At 45.4% G+C, this 20,305-nt stretch overlaps 2 protein-coding genes across 7 annotated transcripts in view; one reads left to right on the top strand and one right to left on the bottom strand.

Annotated features, from left to right (window-relative positions):
* The window catches only part of BOC (BOC cell adhesion associated, oncogene regulated), a 57,803-nt gene extending 49,093 nt beyond the window's left edge, over window positions 1–8,710 (top strand). For all 6 annotated transcript variants that reach the window (XM_075765926.1, XM_075765910.1, XM_075765918.1 and 3 more), the window contains exons 10-19: window positions 531–641; window positions 1,850–2,056; window positions 2,883–3,064; window positions 4,013–4,118; window positions 4,301–4,423; window positions 5,065–5,286; window positions 5,722–5,948; window positions 6,545–6,624; window positions 7,251–7,444; window positions 8,006–8,710. In XM_075765926.1, the coding sequence (XP_075622041.1) occupies window positions 531–641; window positions 1,850–2,056; window positions 2,883–3,064; window positions 4,013–4,118; window positions 4,301–4,423; window positions 5,065–5,286; window positions 5,722–5,948; window positions 6,545–6,624; window positions 7,251–7,444; window positions 8,006–8,190 (1,637 nt within the window). In that variant the 3' untranslated portion in view covers window positions 8,191–8,710. The remainder of the gene's footprint in view (window positions 1–530; window positions 642–1,849; window positions 2,057–2,882; window positions 3,065–4,012; window positions 4,119–4,300; window positions 4,424–5,064; window positions 5,287–5,721; window positions 5,949–6,544; window positions 6,625–7,250; window positions 7,445–8,005) is intronic.
* A 1,263-nt stretch (window positions 8,711–9,973) lies between these two features.
* CFAP44 (cilia and flagella associated protein 44) overlaps window positions 9,974–20,305 on the bottom strand; it is a 46,789-nt gene continuing 36,457 nt past the window's right edge. Inside the window, exons 26-34 of the mRNA XM_075755573.1 lie at window positions 19,148–19,351; window positions 18,533–18,728; window positions 17,422–17,532; window positions 15,785–15,915; window positions 14,512–14,628; window positions 13,375–13,576; window positions 12,508–12,668; window positions 11,027–11,161; window positions 9,974–10,452 (exon numbers count right to left, since the gene is read on the bottom strand). Coding sequence (XP_075611688.1) covers window positions 10,177–10,452; window positions 11,027–11,161; window positions 12,508–12,668; window positions 13,375–13,576; window positions 14,512–14,628; window positions 15,785–15,915; window positions 17,422–17,532; window positions 18,533–18,728; window positions 19,148–19,351 — 1,533 coding nt within the window. The 3' untranslated portion in view covers window positions 9,974–10,176. The remainder of the gene's footprint in view (window positions 10,453–11,026; window positions 11,162–12,507; window positions 12,669–13,374; window positions 13,577–14,511; window positions 14,629–15,784; window positions 15,916–17,421; window positions 17,533–18,532; window positions 18,729–19,147; window positions 19,352–20,305) is intronic.

Genomic DNA, 20,305 nt, shown 5'->3' with positions numbered 1-20,305 from the left:
TGTCTAATCTGTCCTTAAAAGCTTGTCCTGCACTAAAGGAAACTCCAACCCTTCCCACGCAGTCTGCTTGGTGCCGAGCTGTCTTTGCCATTAAAAGGACATTCCAAATTTCTACGCTAAGTCCCCCCATCCCCTGGCTGCTTTTCATGTCTTCAGCAGGTGTGGGGAATGGCATTCCCTTTGTAGCAACCCTCCCCATGGTGGTGGGCTTGCTCACATCTCCCCTCAGGCCCCTCCTTTGTGCTGATTATTACCTTCTCAGGCAGTAATCTAGCAACATTTTCAAGAAAACCAATTAAAAGTTTTTGAAAATTAAATATGAGGGGGACCTGTTAACATTTTAACAAACCTGCCTCTTTAGCTTTCGTTCCTGCCTGCAGGTTGAGCACTTTGAACCTCTAGGGTCATTTGAGTCCAGGGAGTCCTTACCTCGGCATTGGGGCTGGGAATATTTTCTTTGCTCATCACAGCAAAAATTAACTCCGAGCTGCATCTCTGTGTCACTGATGCCATCTGTCCCATCTGCACAGGCCGGCGCCCAAAACCAGAGATTGTTGCTAGCAAAGAGCAGCAAATCCAGAGGGATGACCCAGGCACGAGCACTCAGAGCAGTAACCAGTCCGACAACAGCCGTCTGTCCCGTAAGACCCTCCCTGAACTGGGCAAGGAGGGAGGGCGAGGGGTGCTGGATCTCTTGTGAGTGGCAGTGGCCAGGCCGTGCTGGGGTTGAAGTCTCTGCTGGGTAAAGCAAGACTGTGCAAAGCTGGATGGGTGGTCTTCAGCTCCTGACGAGGAGAGGTCCTTCTCGGACACCCCTGCGACTGCACTCGGCAGAAAGTCTGTCTTAGGAGAGCAGGCTGATCCCACTGCCAGTCCCCACCATTGGACTTGTTAGAAATGCTCTGTCTCTTGCTGGGTGTCACATGGAGGGTTCAGAAAGCCCTGCCGTGCAGGACCAACAAGCTCCCATGCACCAGTGGGTGCTGGGGGAATCTGAAGGAGAAAGGGGAACCAAGTCCCTGCAGGTACTGCCATCCTCCTCTCTCAGCCAAGCCCTGACAAGGGGCAGTTAGTGCGCTTTCTAGGGGCAGAGACTGCTCCATGTGGGTATTTTGCCACACTGGAGAAACATCAGTTCCTGCCTGGTTAATCCAATTCCTTGTTTCCCACCTTGTGTCTGCCATTATTATTATTCACCAGTGCTGTTACCCTTTCTGTGAAATGCTCTTCTTCAATCCTTACTCTTTCTGTGAAGTCCCCTCCTTCAGTCCCCCACTCTCATTCATGTGTTGCCTTTTCTTCCATCTCTGCAGCTCAGTTAATCTCTTTCCCTCCCATCTTTTGATTGTTTTCCTACCAAATTACGTTTTTACTGTTCAGAACTTTTCTCTCTTTTCTCCTCAGCTGGTTCTCCTCAATCTCTCCAGTTTTCATCTCTTACCCTCCTCTGTCTCCAGTGTCAGTCTCCCTCTGCTCACCACTTCCACATCAGCCAGGCCTTTTGCTCTGTCTCCAGCCCTGCATCCATACTTCTCACTGCTCTCTCTCCCATGATGGGTGTACAATCCTCAAACCTTGGCTTACCCTGCTTAAGTTGGAAATGGAAAAGGAGCAAGATGCAAGCAGGAGTAAAAGATGTTGGCAGGGCGCAAACTGAAAGGAGTGAGGATTTGGGGGGTGTCAACTCCACTGAAGAGACAGAAAGAAGAGAGTGTTCAGGACTTAGAGAGCATGTGGGTGGGTGCAATGCAGGTAGCCCTGCACCCACATACCTCTGAGCTAGAGGATCCTCCAGACAGGGTGAGAGGAATGTGTTTCACGTCCTGTTGTCCTTCTGTGCTCCTTGCAGCTCCAGAAGCACCGGACCGTCCAACCATCTCCATGGCATCAGAGACATCTGTGTACGTGACCTGGATCCCCCGTGGGAACGGCGGGTTCCCCATCCAGTCTTTCCGTGTGGAATATAAGAAACTGAAGAAGTTGGGAGACTGGGTCCTGGCCACCAGTGACATTCCTCCCTCCCGCCTCTCTGTGGAAATCCCAGGCCTGGAGAAAGGTAGGCAGGTGTTCTCCTCCCTGCTCCTGAAGGTGTGTAGGAAAGCTGTGCAGTCCCTGTAGGATGCTTAGCCTTCTGTCACGTCACGCTTAGCCCCGGCATGTGCAAGCAAAACAAAGCCTTCCCAGCTCCAGCCTTAGATGCATGGGGAAAAGCTGCAGATGCTTCTCCAGTTTCTCCAGCCGCAAAGACCCACATAGATTTGACCTCCCTCAGGGAGGCTTGCACATGCTTTTCTGTATTACAGGATATAGTTACAACAGTCATTTGGTTTTGCCATTTACTAGATAGGACAGAACTTTCTTGCCACAGGCAAGACAGGTGGACACACAGTTCCCATTGCACTTCACCTGAGAAAAGATGGCATCACTGAGCTGGACAGTTTAAAAGGGCAACATATGTACCCGAACTTAAAAACCAGAGAAACTACGTTTGGGTAAAAATTATTTAGGCTTTGAGCTTTTAACTGACATTTATGTACCTAATTTCTATGTAGTAGAGGAAGGACACCTTCCCATACCTGCTTTCAGGTCAGGACGTCCTTTCAGGCATCAATGAATCCACCCGCACACCTTCCAGAACTACCACCTGACCTCTAAACTATCCAGACAGGAATTGGGGAAGGCAGAAAAAAAAAGCAGGGTCCATCTCATACATGGCTGAAATCTGGCCGTTCAGTGTTTGTACTTTGATCAAAACATCTGCGTAGGTTCTCTGCCTTCTGGAGAACATGTATTCCCTCTCCACACTCAGGCCTGTGCTGACAGTAGAAGGCTTGGAAGACTCCAATCTCTACAACTATTTTATTTCCCATTTTTTTCCCTAGGCGTGTCCTATAAATTCCGTGTTCGGGCACTGAACATCCTGGGAGAGAGCGAGCCCAGTGCAGCATCTCGGCCGTACGTGGTATCTGGGTACAGCAACCGAGTCTACGAGCGCCCTGTGGCCGGGCCATACATCACCTTCACAGATGCCATCAATGAGACCACCATCATGCTGAAGTGGATGGTAAGGTTTGTAGGGGCGGAGATCTCTGAATGTGCAGGAAGCAGGCGTGTGGGTGCTACTTTGCCCAGCTTACACGTCTTCCAGGTTACTGCACTGGAGCCTGTCACCAGCACAGATGGAGCTCAGCAGATTACCTCAGGGTCTTGACCATTTTGTTCCACAAGCACAGTTCAACAACGCGTGGGGTGGCTGCTTGCTCTTCTGGCCAAATTCTTGGAATCCATTAGCACTTCTGTCTGTCCCAGTAGTTTCCAGCAGAAATGTCCTTCACTCTCACTTGCTGGGTGGCACTCCTAAGTGCTGATAATCATTTACAGCAGTCCACTCCAGAGGATTTTAGGAGGGAGCTAGACTTTTTGGATCACAAGCCCAGATCCGAGTGTTTCCAACAGCTTAGAGCTTATTCAGAGAGATACATCACCCTCTTCTCTCTCTCGGCTGCTTCTATCCAGAAATTGCTGCACGGCAGGATGGGCACTGCAGTTCATTTAAAAACAAACAGTAGCTGATAAAATACTGGGTGAAAGATGGGAAGAACACATGGAGCCGGGACAGTACTGTCCTGGGTGGGGGAGGAACAGAGCTGTCTTCAGAAACACGAGAGTCCTACAGTCACTGGTTCATGGCAAAAACGGAGTCAAGGTTAAGGAGCGCTTGTCCTTGCCCAGCTGAGTCACTGTTGCTGAGGAATTTTTTTCTCTGCAGCATTGGCTGTGGCTGCTGGGAGGGAGCACAGAACAGGATGCTTCAGTTGACAGGACCAGATTCATGGCTTGTCTGGTACCTGAGAGAAGCAAGATGTGAGAGTATAAAATAGCACTGAACTTTTGGAAGGAAGCCCTTAGTGTGCAAACCAGTGGCAGTGCAAGGAAGATCCCCCTGCTCCTCACTTAGTACGACATGAAGCACAGCCATCTCTGCTAATTGCTGCTCTCCTGTTCTCTGCAGTATATCCCAGCGAGCAACAACAATACTCCCATCCACGGTTTTTACATCTACTACCGCCCCACTGACAGCGACAATGACAGCGACTACAAGAAGGATGTGGTGGAAGGTAGGAGATACTGGGAGACTGGTCCCAGCTGCTGGAAAAGTACTTGCCCAGAAGGAGCCCCCTGAGCACAAAAGGCAGCTGCTGCTGCTGCGCAGGCCTGCTTTACCTAGCACTGCTGCAGAGATGAGCCAGCTGCATGTTCCCCGAGGAAGCTAACGGCACTGTGTGTGTTCCCTCCTCAGGGGATCGGTACTGGCACTCCATCAGCCACCTGCAGCCAGAGACTTCGTATGACATTAAGATGCAATGCTTCAACGAGGGTGGTGAAAGCGAGTTCAGCAACGTGATGATCTGTGAAACCAAAGGTAACCAGCTTTGCAGGGCGCAGCCTGCTGCCTTCCCTGCCTGCAGCTGTCGGAGCACAGCAAGGCAGGTACTATACCTGCCTGACGGCGCATCATGCAAGCTCAGGCAAGGAGATGGAGGCAGCACTAGGGAGAAGAGGCGTAGGTTTGTTGATGCTGTTGCTCAGTACGTGTATATACCAGTACTCACAGACCCCTTGTGCAGAGTCCATCACTGTTTCCCTCAGAGTAGTAGTTACCCTTTGTTTTCCTAAGGATCACATAGATGTGACTGGAACCAGAAGGGTTAACATGCCCTTGCTGTTCCGAACTCTGTGTTTGGCCATAAGCAGGTCCCATGCTTTCTTCCAAGCAGCTGCACTATCATGATAGGAACAGCATTAAGTCCAAGTGGGTGCTTTGGAGAAGCCATTTTTCCTTTTTCCTTTGCTTTAGCAGCCCAAGAGCCTGGCAGATCTGTAAGCCAAGCACAGAGGACTGGTCTGTACTGCAATATGCATCAGCCTAGGACATCTTCGGGCATCCAGGAGCACTTCTTTAAACCCACCACTCCACAGCAATGCTGACATCCCTGGAGCATGCTGCTCTTCCATCTGCCATGTCTGTGTCTAACGTGCTCTCTCTCTCTTTTCCCTTCACAGCTCGGAAGTCTCTTGGTCTGCCAGGTCGTCTTCCACCCTCAACAGTGCCCCCCCAGCAGCATCCCCCACTCAGTGGTGGGCACAGTGGCCTGGGGACAGGAGCCATGGTGGCCCGGTCCAGCGACTTGCCATACTTGATTGTAGGCGTTGTGCTGGGCTCTATTGTACTCCTCATCGTGGCCTTCATCCCCTTTTGCCTTTGGAGAGCCTGGTCCAAGCAGAGTAAGGGTTCTTTCTTGAGGGCTGATTTACAAGATCTGCTCTGCCCTGTGGGTTAGGTCTGACCCTGAGTGTAGCTGGGTCAAACACCCAAAATGTGAGGGCTGCACATTCTTGAAAGCAGGGAGAGGGTGGGCAGAGCATAAGTCCTAAATGTCCTGTGGAACCCCACAGAGACAAAGGCCACCATTTGTCCTTTGTCCTGCTTACCTGCTTACCTTGTTGGGAAGGAACCCTGGGACTAGAACAGAAGGAAAGGGGCACTCCCTTTGCCTTTATGTAGGGCCCCTTTCCACCATTTGTCTCCAAGGGTGCTTTGGGTGCCAAAATAGCTGCCTGATAGGATAGCCTACCGCTATCCCTGCTGGCAGCTCACTTCAAGAACCTCAGCTTTGCCTCTACTTTTGGCCTCAGACTTCTTTTTTCTTCCATCTGCAGAGCAAACCATCGACATGGGCTTCCCAGGAGCTGGGCTGCTGGTATCATCCTGCCAGTACACCATGGTGCCTCTGAGGGGCATCTCTGCTCCTCGTGCCAATGGACATGCCTTTGTTAACGGGCAGCCCTATGCCAACGGGGCACATCTGAATGGCATCTGTCCCTCTGCAGGAGTGGGCTATGCAAGCACCAAGCCCCGAGATTACAGTCCAGATGAAGTGCCACAGGTAAGTCTGCTGCAACTAACAGTTGGTTTGACATGAGCTGGAGGCCATGGTTGTGGTGAGAGGACTTCTCCAGACGTGCCTGGCACTGCCCTTTGCAGCATGTAGAAGTGGCAAGACTGGCTCTTTCTTAAAAGAGATTTCCCCTTTGCAGCGGCATCTGAGACATGGGAGGAACAGGAAGGTCTCCAAAACACTGGTGAGGAGGTGGTTTCTTGGGGCAGTGGCTCCATGTATGGAGGAGGCAGTGAGCAAGGGCTACTTTTATGGGAATGGTTCCTCTTTCTCCTGAGCAAAGGTCACAGGGACTGACAATGTTGAGGACTCAGTAAGTAGTAACACAGGCCAAGGCAGTGCCACAGCTGAGACTATAAATGGGTTATCATCCCCCATTGATTCACCAGTAAACATGAAGTGAGTTTTTCAGTGCTCAGTTCTGGACTGTCCTCTGTAGCAAAAGAAACAGTTTCAGCTTTCTCTGCCTTCTGCTGCAAGAGCTTCACCAGTCTGCCCCACAGCTCTGGCTCCCAGGTCAGCACCTGCCTCTGAATGCTGCTCAGTGGCGTTGCTCTGCTGAGATTCCCTCTCTCTCCTTCCAGTCACACGAGGAGACCAATGCCTTGCTGCAGGCGAGAGTGCTGCAGAATGGGAACGCCCAGCAAGACTACCAGCCCTCCAGGTTAGTCCTGGCTTATGGAGGGGAGGGTGGAACAATCCCATGGGGCTCACAAGACTACATGCTCACAAAAGCTCACCCTCAGCACGCTCCCATCTGTCCCAATTCACTTGGGAAACAAATCGGTGCTCCAGCACTAGGCCTTCTTGGTCTAAATTCTCTTTGTACAGCTCATTCCTTTTATGTTTTGAGGGAGGGGTAATTTAATTGTAGAAATGTCCAAGGACTTCCTCCCCTCGCTCCTCAGTGGGAGACTGAAAAGTAGGATGAGAGAAGCTGACATCTATGACTGGATGCTGATAATAAACAGGAGCCCCAGAAGCTAGCCAGGGTCCAATCACAGGTACTTTGTATCTCACTGTTTGGACTTCAAGTCATCATTCCCATGCTTCTTGGGAGGCACTACTCCTCCCAGCTCCTGTGGCATTCACTAGATTTTTGAATCATGGATATCAGGTCCCATCACCTCACTCCCATCCCACAAGTACATCCCAATTTCTGCTCTCCCCCGATTTACGAACATTCTGTGTCATGGCATTGATGCAGTTGGCTGAGATGTTACATAAGTTATGTCTTTCAAGGAGGAAAGATCTGTGAATAGTGCTAAACCTCTTTGTCTGCCTCCCCAGATTGCCCAGCTCAAGAACAGAAGACAGCTCTTTCCTCTACAGTCTCCCAGATGACTCCACTCACCAGCTTCTTCAGCCACAAGATGACTGTCCTCACCTTCAAGAGCACTTTGTTGGCCTCCATCATCCAGTGATGGGCAGCAAAGTGGGAGGTCCAAGCCTGGATGCTCGACGGGATCCCCTGTTCCACCAAGGTCAGTGATCTGGAAAACTTCATTTTAGGCTGATCTTGAAAGGAAATCTCAGTGTAGAGCCTTTCTGATGGCTCTGTTCATGCTTGCTTCTGCGGTGCAAGGACAGTTTTAACACTGCATAGAACAGCAGCAGGGAAAGGCCCTACTAGAAGTTGGGGACTGAGTTGCCTCAGTCAGTTTTAGAGGACAAATTTCTCATTTCCTCAAAAGCTTGAGCTGTGTGCTGCTAGAAGGGCACATACCTACCTCCAGTTGCAGAGACGCTGTCCTTTAGTCCTCCTTAATTTTACATCTCCCAAGCTGCCAGTAAAACAAGGTCCCTGAAAAATTATGTGAATCCATCTCCCTAGGACCTGATCCATTCATCCACTCCTCCCGCAGCATGGATCGAACTCATTGTGTGCAAGCATAGGATCAAACTCCCGTGTAGCCAGGATGTTTAGAATGCAGTTCTTCCTCTTTGGTCAGAGTACCTATTCTCACAAAGTGGACTGTTGACTAGAAAGCTGCCACAGCATCTCTGATTTCTGTTTGTATTCTGTATTTCTCTCTCCCTTTCAGGAAGCCCTTGCTGCCTAGGCCTGGTGCCAGTAGAAGAGGTAGAAAGACTAGATTGCTGCCAGTCCCGAGGAGATATCCATCCCCAGAATCCAGTGATCACGTCTTTGGGTCAGGACCTACCAAGACACCTGAACAGCAGCCCACCGCCACTGAGGCCCTTAGAGACTCATTCTCCCACCAGCTAGGGACCAAGCTGCCTTTTGCAAAAGACTTATTCTAAAGAGAAAAAGAGAATGGGTATTTATTTTTGTATAACACCCCTATTTATATATTTATGCACTTGTATATAGATGTATATGTGCCTTTTATAATGCTATGGAGACAGAAGGCATCCTCAGCAAGGTCAGAGGAGGGTCCAAGAAAGAAGGCAGCAGCTATCTGTGGCACCGGGCTGTTCATCAGAGCACAAGATTGAATCAGCAGCAAGAGAGACGTCGCAGGACGTGGGTCCAAACAGAGCTGCCAGCACCAAGATGTAGCACCCTCTCGCAGTGACGGCTTTGCGAAAGATAATGCTGTCAAAAAGGTCTTTTCCTCTCCCCCACAGGAAGGCATGTTCCAGGAACGCGCTCCTGTGAATGGACTGGAGTTATGCACTCTGCCTAATCAACTTAAACAACCCTTCGCATACACGCCATCTGCAGCTGCATATCTGTAAAGTCAAACCCACGCTTTAACATCTAAAATAAAGGCTTTAGTCTTTTCTGTGGCTGCCTGTATGCTAAATCCACCCAGGGAGTGAACCTACTCTTTTTTCCCTTGCAGACACACAGCAAGCAGGACACCCAGCGAAAGGTTACGTTTTCCTGCAGTTACAGTTTTTCAGATAGCCACTCGTGAATCTTCTAAATACTGAGCTCAGGAGAAGCGGGACAGCCACTACCGGGGCCAGTTAAATGACATAAAACTTCTAGTGAGGAGCACAGCTACAGGAAATTTTCATTTCTCTCCAGGCACAGCTGCATGAGTTTGGTGATGGAGGGGAGGCAGATGGACACCCAAACCTCTGCAAATTTTGTTTTCTTACCCCCCCCACCCCCCATCCTGTGATTTTTCCAGCTTCAGATGCTTTCAGCATCCAGGCCTGTGGGCAAGGGTGGTTTGTTTTCCCTATGGAAACAGGGGATGCTCAGTACCTTCATAGGGACCCACTGAAAAGGTGCAAGTGCCATTCATTCTGTTGTGCTGGGCACAGCAGAGGCAGGTCTTGTGCCTGGCTGGGATCTGGTTGGGTCCTGGCTGAACATACACTGGACAGAGGAGCAAAGACCAGTGGCAAAAGGCACTGGAGTGGGGAGGAAGAGCAAGAGCAGCTGCAGGTTGATCAATCTATTTAAAAATCAGCAACAGCCCCCAAGCCTCCCCCTGCACCCTCAGCTACTTTGCAGTGGAAGAACAGTGCAACACAAGCCCTCCACTTTGGGGCTGAAGGAGGTTTTCACAGTAGGACAGGGTGAGTGCTGTAAATGATCACACACTGCCACCATACCGAATGCCAGAAGCAAAAAAGAGTAAAAGACCTGAAAACAGAGTCTGGCTTGCTCGCTCTCTCTGATCAGACAGGTGCAAGCCAGTGGAATTACAGGATGGCTTTGCATTTGCTATGCCCTCCTCCTGCCAGGTAAATACCACATCCTGCACTGCAGTGCAGTTTTCCCACTTCTACAGAGCAAAGGCAAGTGGAAAAGTCTTTGGTTCCATACCCATCTGAGCACTGTAGGCCCTGAGGAGAAATGTCCCTTTGTTTTCTCTACATAGCACTTCCCTTCTCTTTTTACCATGACTCTAACTAGCTCAGTTAGCAGAGAACGGCCATAGCTTGTTAAAAAAAAACAAAACCAAAACAACACACCCTTCAGGCAGACATCTTTTCCCATTTTTGAGTTATGGGCTAGATTTGCCCATGTGAAACTCCCATATCCAGCCTTCAAAAGCCACTCATTTGAGTGCACACATAGACACAGAGCATCTGCGCAGCACAAATCTCTGCAGTGGGCTGATAACAGCATTTACTGGGTGTATTTGCACTTTTTTATTCCATATCTGTCACTATAATCATGTTTTGATAGGGGAAACAAATATAACCCTTTACAACTAAACCCCTGAATAGCCAAAGCAATTCATTTTGCACTTCCAGTTATTGCTACTGCCACAGTTAACCGTCTCCATTTTTAAGGAAGAGTTGGACTGTTACTTAGCTTTTCTGATCTAAGAACAGGGAATGACTCAGTTGTTGTCTGAGAGTCCTGTGGTGACGAAGGTTGTAGAAAGAGACACCCATCTTTTCTGCTAAGGAAAGCGAGTTCTCTTAAGCACCTGTCTTTTCTGCTTAGAAGATTGATTTCTTCTCTTAGGAGGGCTGTGTCACGAGCTGTGTGCTTGAGCCGCGACTCCAGTTTGGCCTTCTCTTTGATGTCAGTAGTTCGGATGTCCTGAAATTCTGCTCCCTGTAAGGAGAGGGGAAAAAAAAAAAAAAAAAAAAACCAACTCCTATAACACATGGGAGAATGAATGGTGGAAATTTATTTCAAGTGGGAAAGCGAGGCTTTCCAAGAAGCAGGACAGCTTCATGATTTCTCCACTCCTCACTCAGAACTACTTGAAAGTCAGTGAGGGACCATTAACTTAGATTCAGACTGTCACAGATGGCTGCCTTTTTCCCCAGTACAGAGCAAAGAAAACACTTTAATTCATGTGGCTGTTTCCATGTAACAAAGGAATAATTTTGAGCTGCTGCAAGACATTTTCTAATTGGAAATTAGTTCCTTTCAGTATTAGAAAGCAGCTAAGTAAGAAAGAAATTAGTACAGAAGCTAAAGTATGGTCTCCTTGAGGATCAGCTCATTCATCTCCCTTTCTATAAGACCTAGAGCAGCTGTTCAGCCTGTGCCACAAGGCATTATTAGCCTGAACTGCAGAGCAGGATGTGAGGCCAGAGGGCCGGTGAGGAGGGCCAGATGAAGCCTTACCCATATCTGAACAGTCCCAACCCTGCATGCAGCCCAGTGGTTAAAGGCTTACCAGATCATTCTCTAGTGAATCCAGCTTCGTTTCAAGTTGCTGCTTTTCGAGACACAAGCGGTTCAGCTGCTGCAGCTTGCTAGTGTTTTCCTTCGTCAGCTTCATTAGCTGCTGCTGCAGGTCTAAGATTCTTCCCTAGAAAGATGTAAGAGGTTGAGCTGTGATGGGAGAGGACAAAACGTGTGAAGTGGGGAAGAAGTGCTAGGCACAACATAAGTGTCAGAGAAGAGAGGTAAACAACAGGCTGATGCTGCGTACACCACCAGATCCCACAGTACCTTTAGCACAATCTGTCTTCTTTTTTTCTTTCTTGTTTTTTTTTATTATTGCAAATGCCCAAGTATTTAGGTAAAGCAGTTCAGCAAAAGCATGGGAAAGAGAAACCGTTAGGTACATAGTACTGCTGTATGTGTGCTACATATTAAGCTGGCTCCTAGACCAGCCGGAAGCTAGCATAGAAGAGGAACAGAAGGCTGGGGCTATGAGTTTCCACTTTGAGATTTGGCTCTCATATCCAGATCCAGAGAGATGACAGGGGCTCTTTGCCTTGCTACAAACACAGGACAACAAGGAACTGCAAATCTGCTTGGACACTCTACTTTCCTGGAAATGTGTCATGCTGCACAAACATGAGTAGTGGCCAGGACAGTTCATTACAAACCTACTTGTGTCCTTGCTGATGTCAGTTAGAAAAGTCTTGAACCAGATCTAGGTGTGTGCTGTGTTGAAGGATACAAGAATCACTTCCCTAAGGAGCAGTGAATACCCACCAGCAAGCCTAAGCCCAGAACGTGTTGCCAACTGACATGAACAGAAAAAAACTAGAAATCACAAAACATATTAGATATATGTATAAAGGTGCTGCTGTTTTACTGCTTGGGGGAGGGGGGGGGGGGAGAAATCTTAAGTCAGTTTAAAACAAGAGGCATGATACTTGCCTCTTACTAGATTTCTCCCATCTGTTTTCTAATTTTTCTTTTTCCATATTTTTAAAAGGACAGACAATGACAGCATTCTGTAAGGGCAGAATAAGAGCATTGCCTGCTTGCACTTGCCTTAGCCCCCCTCCAGATAGAGACATGCACTTTTCAGACGGCACAGGCTGGCATCCTAGGCATGAGCCAGAGCTGCTGCCCTGTACTCAAATAGTTCATCACCAAATGTCAGCTGAAAACCAAAGGAAAGCACTCTGGAAGAACTTCAGATAGGGACTGAAGGAGAGGGATGTATTTGAGGAAAGTAAAACACAAAGGTTGTCAACTACCTCCATGAGAAAAGAGGATGTGCAGCAGCAATAGGAGCAGAGGTAGGAACGATGATGGGAAGTGGGAGTTGGACATTACGGTCTATTAATGACAGGTGACAAAAACAAATGTGAACATACTCACAGAAGATTTTTGCGTAGCTATTCAGTACCAGGCAAACGAAGCCTTAACAGATCATGGTAACACATGTGCCCTCCTCCTTTTCCTGCTCCTTACCTCCCACTCTTTGAGTTCCTGGGAGTGCACATATTCTTTCTCCATTATTTGCACTTCCAACTCTTCCACGCGTATGTTAACAGAGTGCGCTTGAACTGCTTCAAAATCAACCAACCGGCCAAACTTCTTCACCATCAGCTGATTGCACTTCTCTTCCAGTCCTAACAGAAAGGGCACGGTGCAAATGGCAGAACTGTCTTTCATTGGTTAATAAGGATTTCTGCCTTACCCCCAGCTTTTTGTCTGAGCTCTTTGGTATTTGCTCAGTAATGAATAATTCACACAAAACTACACAGAGGTCACAACTGAATATTGCTGTTTGTCTTTGCCCATGACCACGTCTGTGTTGTCACTAAGCCACAGTCTAAGCCAGTCCTAGTAAGGCACTCCCACATCAAACATTATATAGGGCCTTTGCAGGTTTGGTGGTGCTAGACACATCTTTGGGTTTGGTCCTTGGGAAAGTGTTTCAAATAGGGCTTGTGTCCTCCTCCTTATGTTACACACAGACGGAAATTGCCAAAAAAGGTTATGTGGCTTTGGGTAAAGTACTTTTTTCCTAGCAGATCTGGTTTACAGCCAGAAATAGCAATCGTGTCCTGACTTCCAGTGTCTCATCTCAGTAAACTCTCCTTATACTAAGTTCTCAAATTATTTCACACAGCCTAATGACTACAGTGCTGGAGAACTACCAGTACTTCATCAAAACAGTCCACTCGATCTGCTCTTTCTGTTTTATTTTCTGCAGTAACCAGCTGTGACATCTGGGTGAGTGTAAAGACAGACATCTGGTGAGTTACCCACACCTAGTGAGGAGGACAGAATAAGCACTAGTATGCTGTGTTGCTCAGAGTCTCTGTTACTCACGTCGAATCTTTATCTCCATCTCCTTTTTGTCCTGGACGAGCTGCTCATGTTGCTCCTGGGCCTTCTTATAGATCTCTCTTTGCATTATCTTTTCATTATGTAGGTCCACAATTCTCTTCTGCAGGTACTCTAAGGACTGGTTGGTAAATACCAAAGCCTGCGAGAAGTCACTGGGCATCTCCCCATTAACCAAGTACTCCACCTGTGAGAAACAGCCATAAGCAAGGCTGATCTTACTTATTAAGGGTGCTGGTGATCTCCGGCTAACAAATGCCTGAGCGTTAGAGAACTACTGAGTGAGGTAATAGCATGGACACAACTCTCAGGTTTTGAGCCAGTGAATCACTACCATTCAGCAAAGCTCAAAGACTACTTAAAGCTGTGATGACTCCCTGCACATAAAGCTGTCTACTCTTCTATAGCACCTGGAACAAAGGGGGAGTGAGGGACTCCCTCTCAACTGTCTCTGCTTTTGAATGATCTGGGAGCTGCAGGATTGCATAGTCAAGCCTTAGATTCTTCTGTCTTTATCACCAAGCTTTTAATGCAGGGAGATGATAGAACAAATGGAGAGAGCTGAGCATGCCTCAGAGGTATATAAGCTAGAACAGGCAGAGGCTTATCTTCTCTCTCTGAGCACAAGATGCAGCCCAGAGGAAATAACAGTATCATCTTGAGTTTTCCTCTTCATTTTCTACTTATCATCCCTGTGCTAACAGCTGTGTAGATGAGTGCATTGCATCCAATCAAACATTCTTGAATTGGGCAAAACTCCCATTAGTTTCAATAGTTCGGGGGCTTTTTTGGCTTGGTTTTTTGGGGTGGCGTTTTTTCCATAAGAGTATCAGTAGGTATAGACCTGAAGGAAAATCCCATGCCAAACCTATAAAACACTTCAAGACTATGCAAATTTCAGCAATGGACCAACCTGCTTGTCCTTACCTCTTTTCTGTGAGTATAAAAGTAGAAAAGGAAAAAATATCTAGAGGAAATAGCAGCATGAAGTTCAATTAATGGCACTTCACTCCCAGGAGACTATGGTGAATCAGGAACTAAGGGCCCCAAAGAACAGTAACACCATTGTTTAGATGTACATAGGTCATTCTGCACCTGCAGGTGCACAACAACTTCAATTACCTGATGGAGTTTCAAAGGCACAACTACATATAGTTCATTCAGTCTCTGCTGCTTCTCCCACTGGAAGGTCTCCAGTTCCCTCTCTGTGGTGTCCAGACTCGTTTCCACTACTTTTACCTGCACAAAGACAAATTGTGGACAAACAAAAATCCTGTAACACTCAAATACAGAAGGCAGCAAGGTTTTATATTGGAGTTCCTGATCCAAAGGAAAAGTATAGACAAAATGCTCTTTTTTTTTTAATATACTATGATAGATGAATTTCATAGGCAAACACAAGGGTCATCTACATATTCAAGCAAGGTTCTGCCCTGAATACCTCTGTACATGTGTATGTTCATAAATGTCTCCTTAGCAGAGAAGCCCTGTGTGTATCAAGAGAGACAGCTGCTTTGTTTAGTGTCTAAAACATTTCTAGATCTACAGAGCCTGCAAGATCTTTTTTTTTTTTTTTATTGTGTTATGCCTGGAAATGCTTATTGATTCTGCATGAGAAAGAAACAATTCAAACTCAAATGTCAGACCCCAGGGTGAATATGTGGCAGCTGGCACTTAGGACAGCCTTTAAAAACTAAACAAAAAACGTTGTAAGTTAACCATATTTGATGGAACATTTTTGAGACACAATAAAAGCAAGACTTGCATAATGTTATTTTGGCAGAACTCTCCCTCTATCCTGGATAACCCTTCAAATTAAGATATTTTTGAGTTAATATAAATCAAATGTCTTGATGAATGCAGGAGCTCAAAAAAGCTAAAAGGAAAACTTGCACCAAGTGAGTTTATTCAATGATTACTATGACAAAAAAGCAAAAGAAAATAACGAAAAGCAAAAGAAATAGATGGAAGAACAGCATTTGTACACATTTATTTTAACCTGCGTTTGTGTTAGGATAAGGATTTGTTATTCTCTCCATCCCCATGGATATGCACAGATGATGGGCCAGGCTACACCAGGTGTTTCATCTGAACCACAAAATCCAGTTTCTGCTGCTGTATGATGGTTAGACAGCTGGGAAGGAACGGGACCTAAAACCTGGATCCAGCCCCATAGCAGCTAAGGTCAGACCACCTTGATTTACCTTTTTCAGGAGGACAGGTGACCCGTGCTGAGGTGCCTCCTGCCTCTGTGCTACCAGAGATATCGCTACCCAAACTGAGTCCTCTCAAAGGGTGAGGATTTTGTTTTTAAATCCTAGTAAAAGTCACTAGCACGACATTTTCACTGTAACGGAGCCAGCTGATGGTTGCTGAGAAGAAAACACTACAATACCTTTTTGGCCAAGGCATTATATTTCTTTCTGAGGTTAGCAGCAACTTTCTTCTCCTCTGTTAAAGCTTTCTCAATGTCCAGCCGATTCTGCCGGAGCTGGATGGTGTTTCGGAAGAGTGCCTCATTGCAGTCTGAGAAGAAAAGAGTCAAAGAATAGCTTAGTTTCATTATGACTGTACTGTAGTTACAGGCTTGAGCTAATAGCTTCTCCTAATGTGCAGATTGCCCAGCATTCCTCATAGGACGACCACGGTCTTAGTTCCCTAAAGCTCTCTCAAACATAAACCACATGGGCCATGTTCCTGCATGAATGGGTGAATGTCTTGGATGGATTTTTTCTTCTTTATATTCAATCAAGACAGTTTGTTTCCAGAACACTAAATGCATCAAAGCTAATAACATTAAAGCCAAGTGCTCAAGAGTTAGCTTTTGTAAGTAACGCAGTCTCAGTAATTAATAGATGTTACAGTATAATTTTCAATTACGTGAACATGTAGTTGCTTATCCATAGCACCCTTCACTATAAATGATGAACTTACTGTAGGGATCATTTATAGCTCTATTTGTAAATGAAACTGTGGTTCACTAGGACCTGTTTCATTTGTTTCATGGTAAGGAAGATCTGTGAATTTCTAACACAGTGATTTCAGTCATATTAATCAAATCAGCATTAGTAACCCAAATCAGTGAGCATAAGGAAAAAAAGTCCAATAAAGGCAAAGCAAATTACACATAAAGAGACAAATATGAAGAGGTTAATGCAATGTGTAATTTCCCCATTAAATTAGTAATTTGGTCTTTTTCAATAAAATGTAAAAATCCTCTTCATATCTTCCTAACATTTCGTTGAAAAAGGAGATGAATGAGAAGTTAATAAAAAATTCAATTTGTGAAAATGATGTTAAAATCCAATTTAAAAAAAATGATAAGGTAATTTGTTGGTAAGTTCTAACTGAAAATAAAGCAGTGTTGTTATATGGTCATTGACATATCTCACAAAGATTTTTTTAAAAAAACTCAACACCCTAAACTAGTTAAACTCATACTAAAGGTGGGGGGAAAGGGGGAAAAGTTGTTTGCCTTTGTTGAATGAATGAATGAAGAGGATTTTGCAAAGTAAAGCTCCAGAATTTTCAGATACCCATAAGAGAGCAGCCTAGCAACAGGCAGTTACTGCACAAATCCACGAGGTGGTAAGAAAGAGCTTAATTTCACATCATGGTAGGGTCCCCGCTGAACTCCCTTCAACAGGGATCCAGCTAGGCCAGGCAGCAGGTTTCCAAAGAGCAGCTACAGCCTTGCTCCAGCTCCACGCCTGAAAGGAGCCTTTTCTCTCCAGAAAACAGCCGTGAAATGGTGAATGGTTCTTTATGCAAAATAATTCATTCTTAGTGCCTAGCTAAGTATTATTTTTCCAAACTTTTTAATTAGGGTACCCTATACTACCAACGGTTTCATTATCTTCACTGAGATTTCCAGGGAGAAATGCTGCACTCCAGAGGGGTACACACATTCTGTTCCTTAATGGCATTAATATGCAGTAAATAATGAAAAATTCTGTGTTTTCTTTTTAAACACACAATATTGCCTCTAAAGCTAAGCAAGTAGTCGATTCAAGGAAATGATGGCTTAGGTACTCTTTGGGCAAACAGAGTCATCAAAGACTTCATCTTCAGATCCAGAATTTTCTTCATCAATCTCTAAGCTGGACTCTTCATTATTCTCCTCTTCATTCTCATCTTCTTCATCTGGAAGAAAAGGACAGTACTGCTGGCTTGCAGAACACCCCCAGACCCACTAGCTGTGCATTATGCCAATGTGCTGGTGAACACAATCCCAATAATACATGAAAGATCACCCTGGTAATATGTGGGTACAGGCACCTTGTGCCTATTGCATTGATATGATAATTTCACAGAAAGAAAAAAACAGCACAAAACAAAACACTGAGGGAGAGAGATCACCTGGTAGTGCCAAATGCACAGACACAGGCACATTTTTGGGACTTCCTTCAATAATGTTTCCTTTTTTTTTTTTCCTACGGGCTAGGAATTTAAACCTTGTCGGTTACCATTCTACTACAGAGATTAATCAACCAAGCAAAATATACGGAGGCACAAAAGTGTCACAAAAGCATCACTGTCACCTGCACTTTTTGCTAATCATGTCCATTTGAAATCAAAAGCCAAGTCAGAGAGAGAGCACAAGTGTTTTAGCTCGGTAAGACTGCCTAGCCTTACCAGTTTCAAACTGAGTCACTAAGACAAATGCAATCCTTTCATAATATGTTTAGTCTTGTGACTAATAGGTGATTGCAGATTAGGTCTGTGATCTCTCATTAGTCAATGGACAAACTAAAGGAGAATGTCATGAATGTGGCAGACTAATCACTTATCCATAGCTCCCATCACTACGGCATGGGAAGCCGCTATTTAAAGCTTTGCCCCTTCTTAATACCAATTATTAGTCCTCAGTATTGACTTACAGGAAGTAAATTGCAGGAGCTGTCATCAGACCAAATGTAGTCATGTTAGAAACTGAATTGTACCATTGTTATCATTCAAAATGGCTGCCACAGAACATGGGTCAGTATGTAAACTAATCTGGTTAAGTCTGATCTATGATTTTTTGAACTGAGTTCAGAGCTGCATGTACCCAGGGCTCCAGTTAGACTGAGAGACATTTACTTGACCACATGAAAGTATATGTATTACAAATCCATAAAACAAAAACAACAGTATCTCCAACCTGCTTCTCTTTCGACTTCCTTTTTTTCCACACACTTGATTTTCTTCTTCAGAACCTTGGTCAGAAAATGGGCAAACTCATTGTTTTCTCCAAGGGATGCTTGGAAGTTGGCATAAAGAGCTTTCTCACATTCCTGGAGCTTTACTATCTCACACTTTCTATCCTCCATCTGTGCAAGGTAGCTGTTCAGTTGTGACTAAACAAACAAAAACCTACTTCAGTGAACAGGTACAACCCACATGTATGTGCATACAGGATATATCTGTGAAAATCTGGAAATTCAAAACTTGACTTTCTCCCTTTAAAATCTGTGCTTCAATCAAGCAAAACCTAGAATTATGTTCTTAAATTTAAGTATATGATTTGTCACCAATTCCACATCATTAAGTGCCTATTAAAATACACCTGTTAAGACTATGAAAGGATTAATGATTAGAAGTTAAAAGCAACCATCCTGGGTTGAACATCAAGAGTTTCTTGTTTTCCAAAATTTAGCATTAGATGCTGGATCAGTGCAAAAATGAAACAAGGAGATTCTACCATTTACTTTATGGCTCACTTTTGTTTCAAGCCATGCATTAGGTACTGTTAAATCCAGACACGCGGCCTACTTACTTGCATAGCCTCCTGCTCTCTGGTAAGGGTGTTAACACGTCCCTGGAAAAGGTCTTCATGTTTCTCAAGGTTCTTCAGGATAAGCAACTCTTCATAGCATGTGATGTGGCGCAGGTCAGCAATTTTCATCTGCACATCCAGCTTCAGTTTCTTGTGCCGGAGAAAACGAAGTTCAGCATCAAAGTTGATCACCAGTGCGTTGATCTGAAGCATGTGAGGAACAGGGAAAGTATTATTAGGAGTGGAGCTAAACATGTAAAACTAGAGAAAGGAGCTAAACCAGAGAAGGGAAAAATTCTCTCTGCCAAATCAACAACTTGGCCATGCTATTTTCTATGGATTACTGAAGCACTTAGAAAGACAAAATTAACCCTAAATGTATGTTCATTCTTAGCCCAATAGTAAAAGAATCACCAGGGCTTCACAGGAATGTCTGACTGCACCCCATTCCACCCCAGAAGTATTCTACTCTTCAGAGAATGTTTTACAGTAGCCTGAATAGCTTATGCAACAATCCCAGATGTAGCAATAAATGCAGGTCTTCTGCCTTGACAGACTTCTTTCAGAATACCTGACAGCTCTTCCCTTAGACACTTACAGTTAAATCAACACTAACTAGCAGCTGCCAACATTAGCTTGTACATATGTGATGGTCACAGCAGCATGTGGTTATTCTCTCAAAACCTTCACACAGAAATGCAAGGGTGTCTGTTGGGGGAGATCAAAGAATCAATGGCCAATAGCAGAAGTTAGAGGAAAGATGATAAGAAACGGAGCAAACAAGTGAAAAAGTGGTACACCTCTGGCACACTCCTCTCTGTCCCCTCTAACGTAGGGACATCCTGAACTAACAGTGGTATGTTTGTTCAACAGCTTTGAATGTATTTTTCTTCCAGACTTTATCAAATTGTAGCTTCCTCCACATCCTAATGCCGAATTCCAAAGCTTAATTATTGTTGGATAGGAAGACTACTTCCATTTGCATGTTTCAAGCTTTCTACATGAGCATTTCATTTGATATCTCTCTTTCTTATAAGAGGTGAGTCCCACTCTCCTTTTCTATGCTATTCACAATGTTATCGCCTTTGCTACAAACCTGTTAAGTTGCACCTTTTCCAGGCCAAAGATGCTTTATCCACTTAGATGTGCCTTTTAAAG

This window comes from Balearica regulorum, chromosome 1 (assembly GCF_011004875.1).
Source record: "Balearica regulorum gibbericeps isolate bBalReg1 chromosome 1, bBalReg1.pri, whole genome shotgun sequence".
Lineage (NCBI taxonomy): Eukaryota > Metazoa > Chordata > Aves > Gruiformes > Gruidae > Balearica > Balearica regulorum.
Note: the sequence above shows the minus strand (reverse complement) of the source record. Positions and strands in the feature narration are given on the sequence as shown.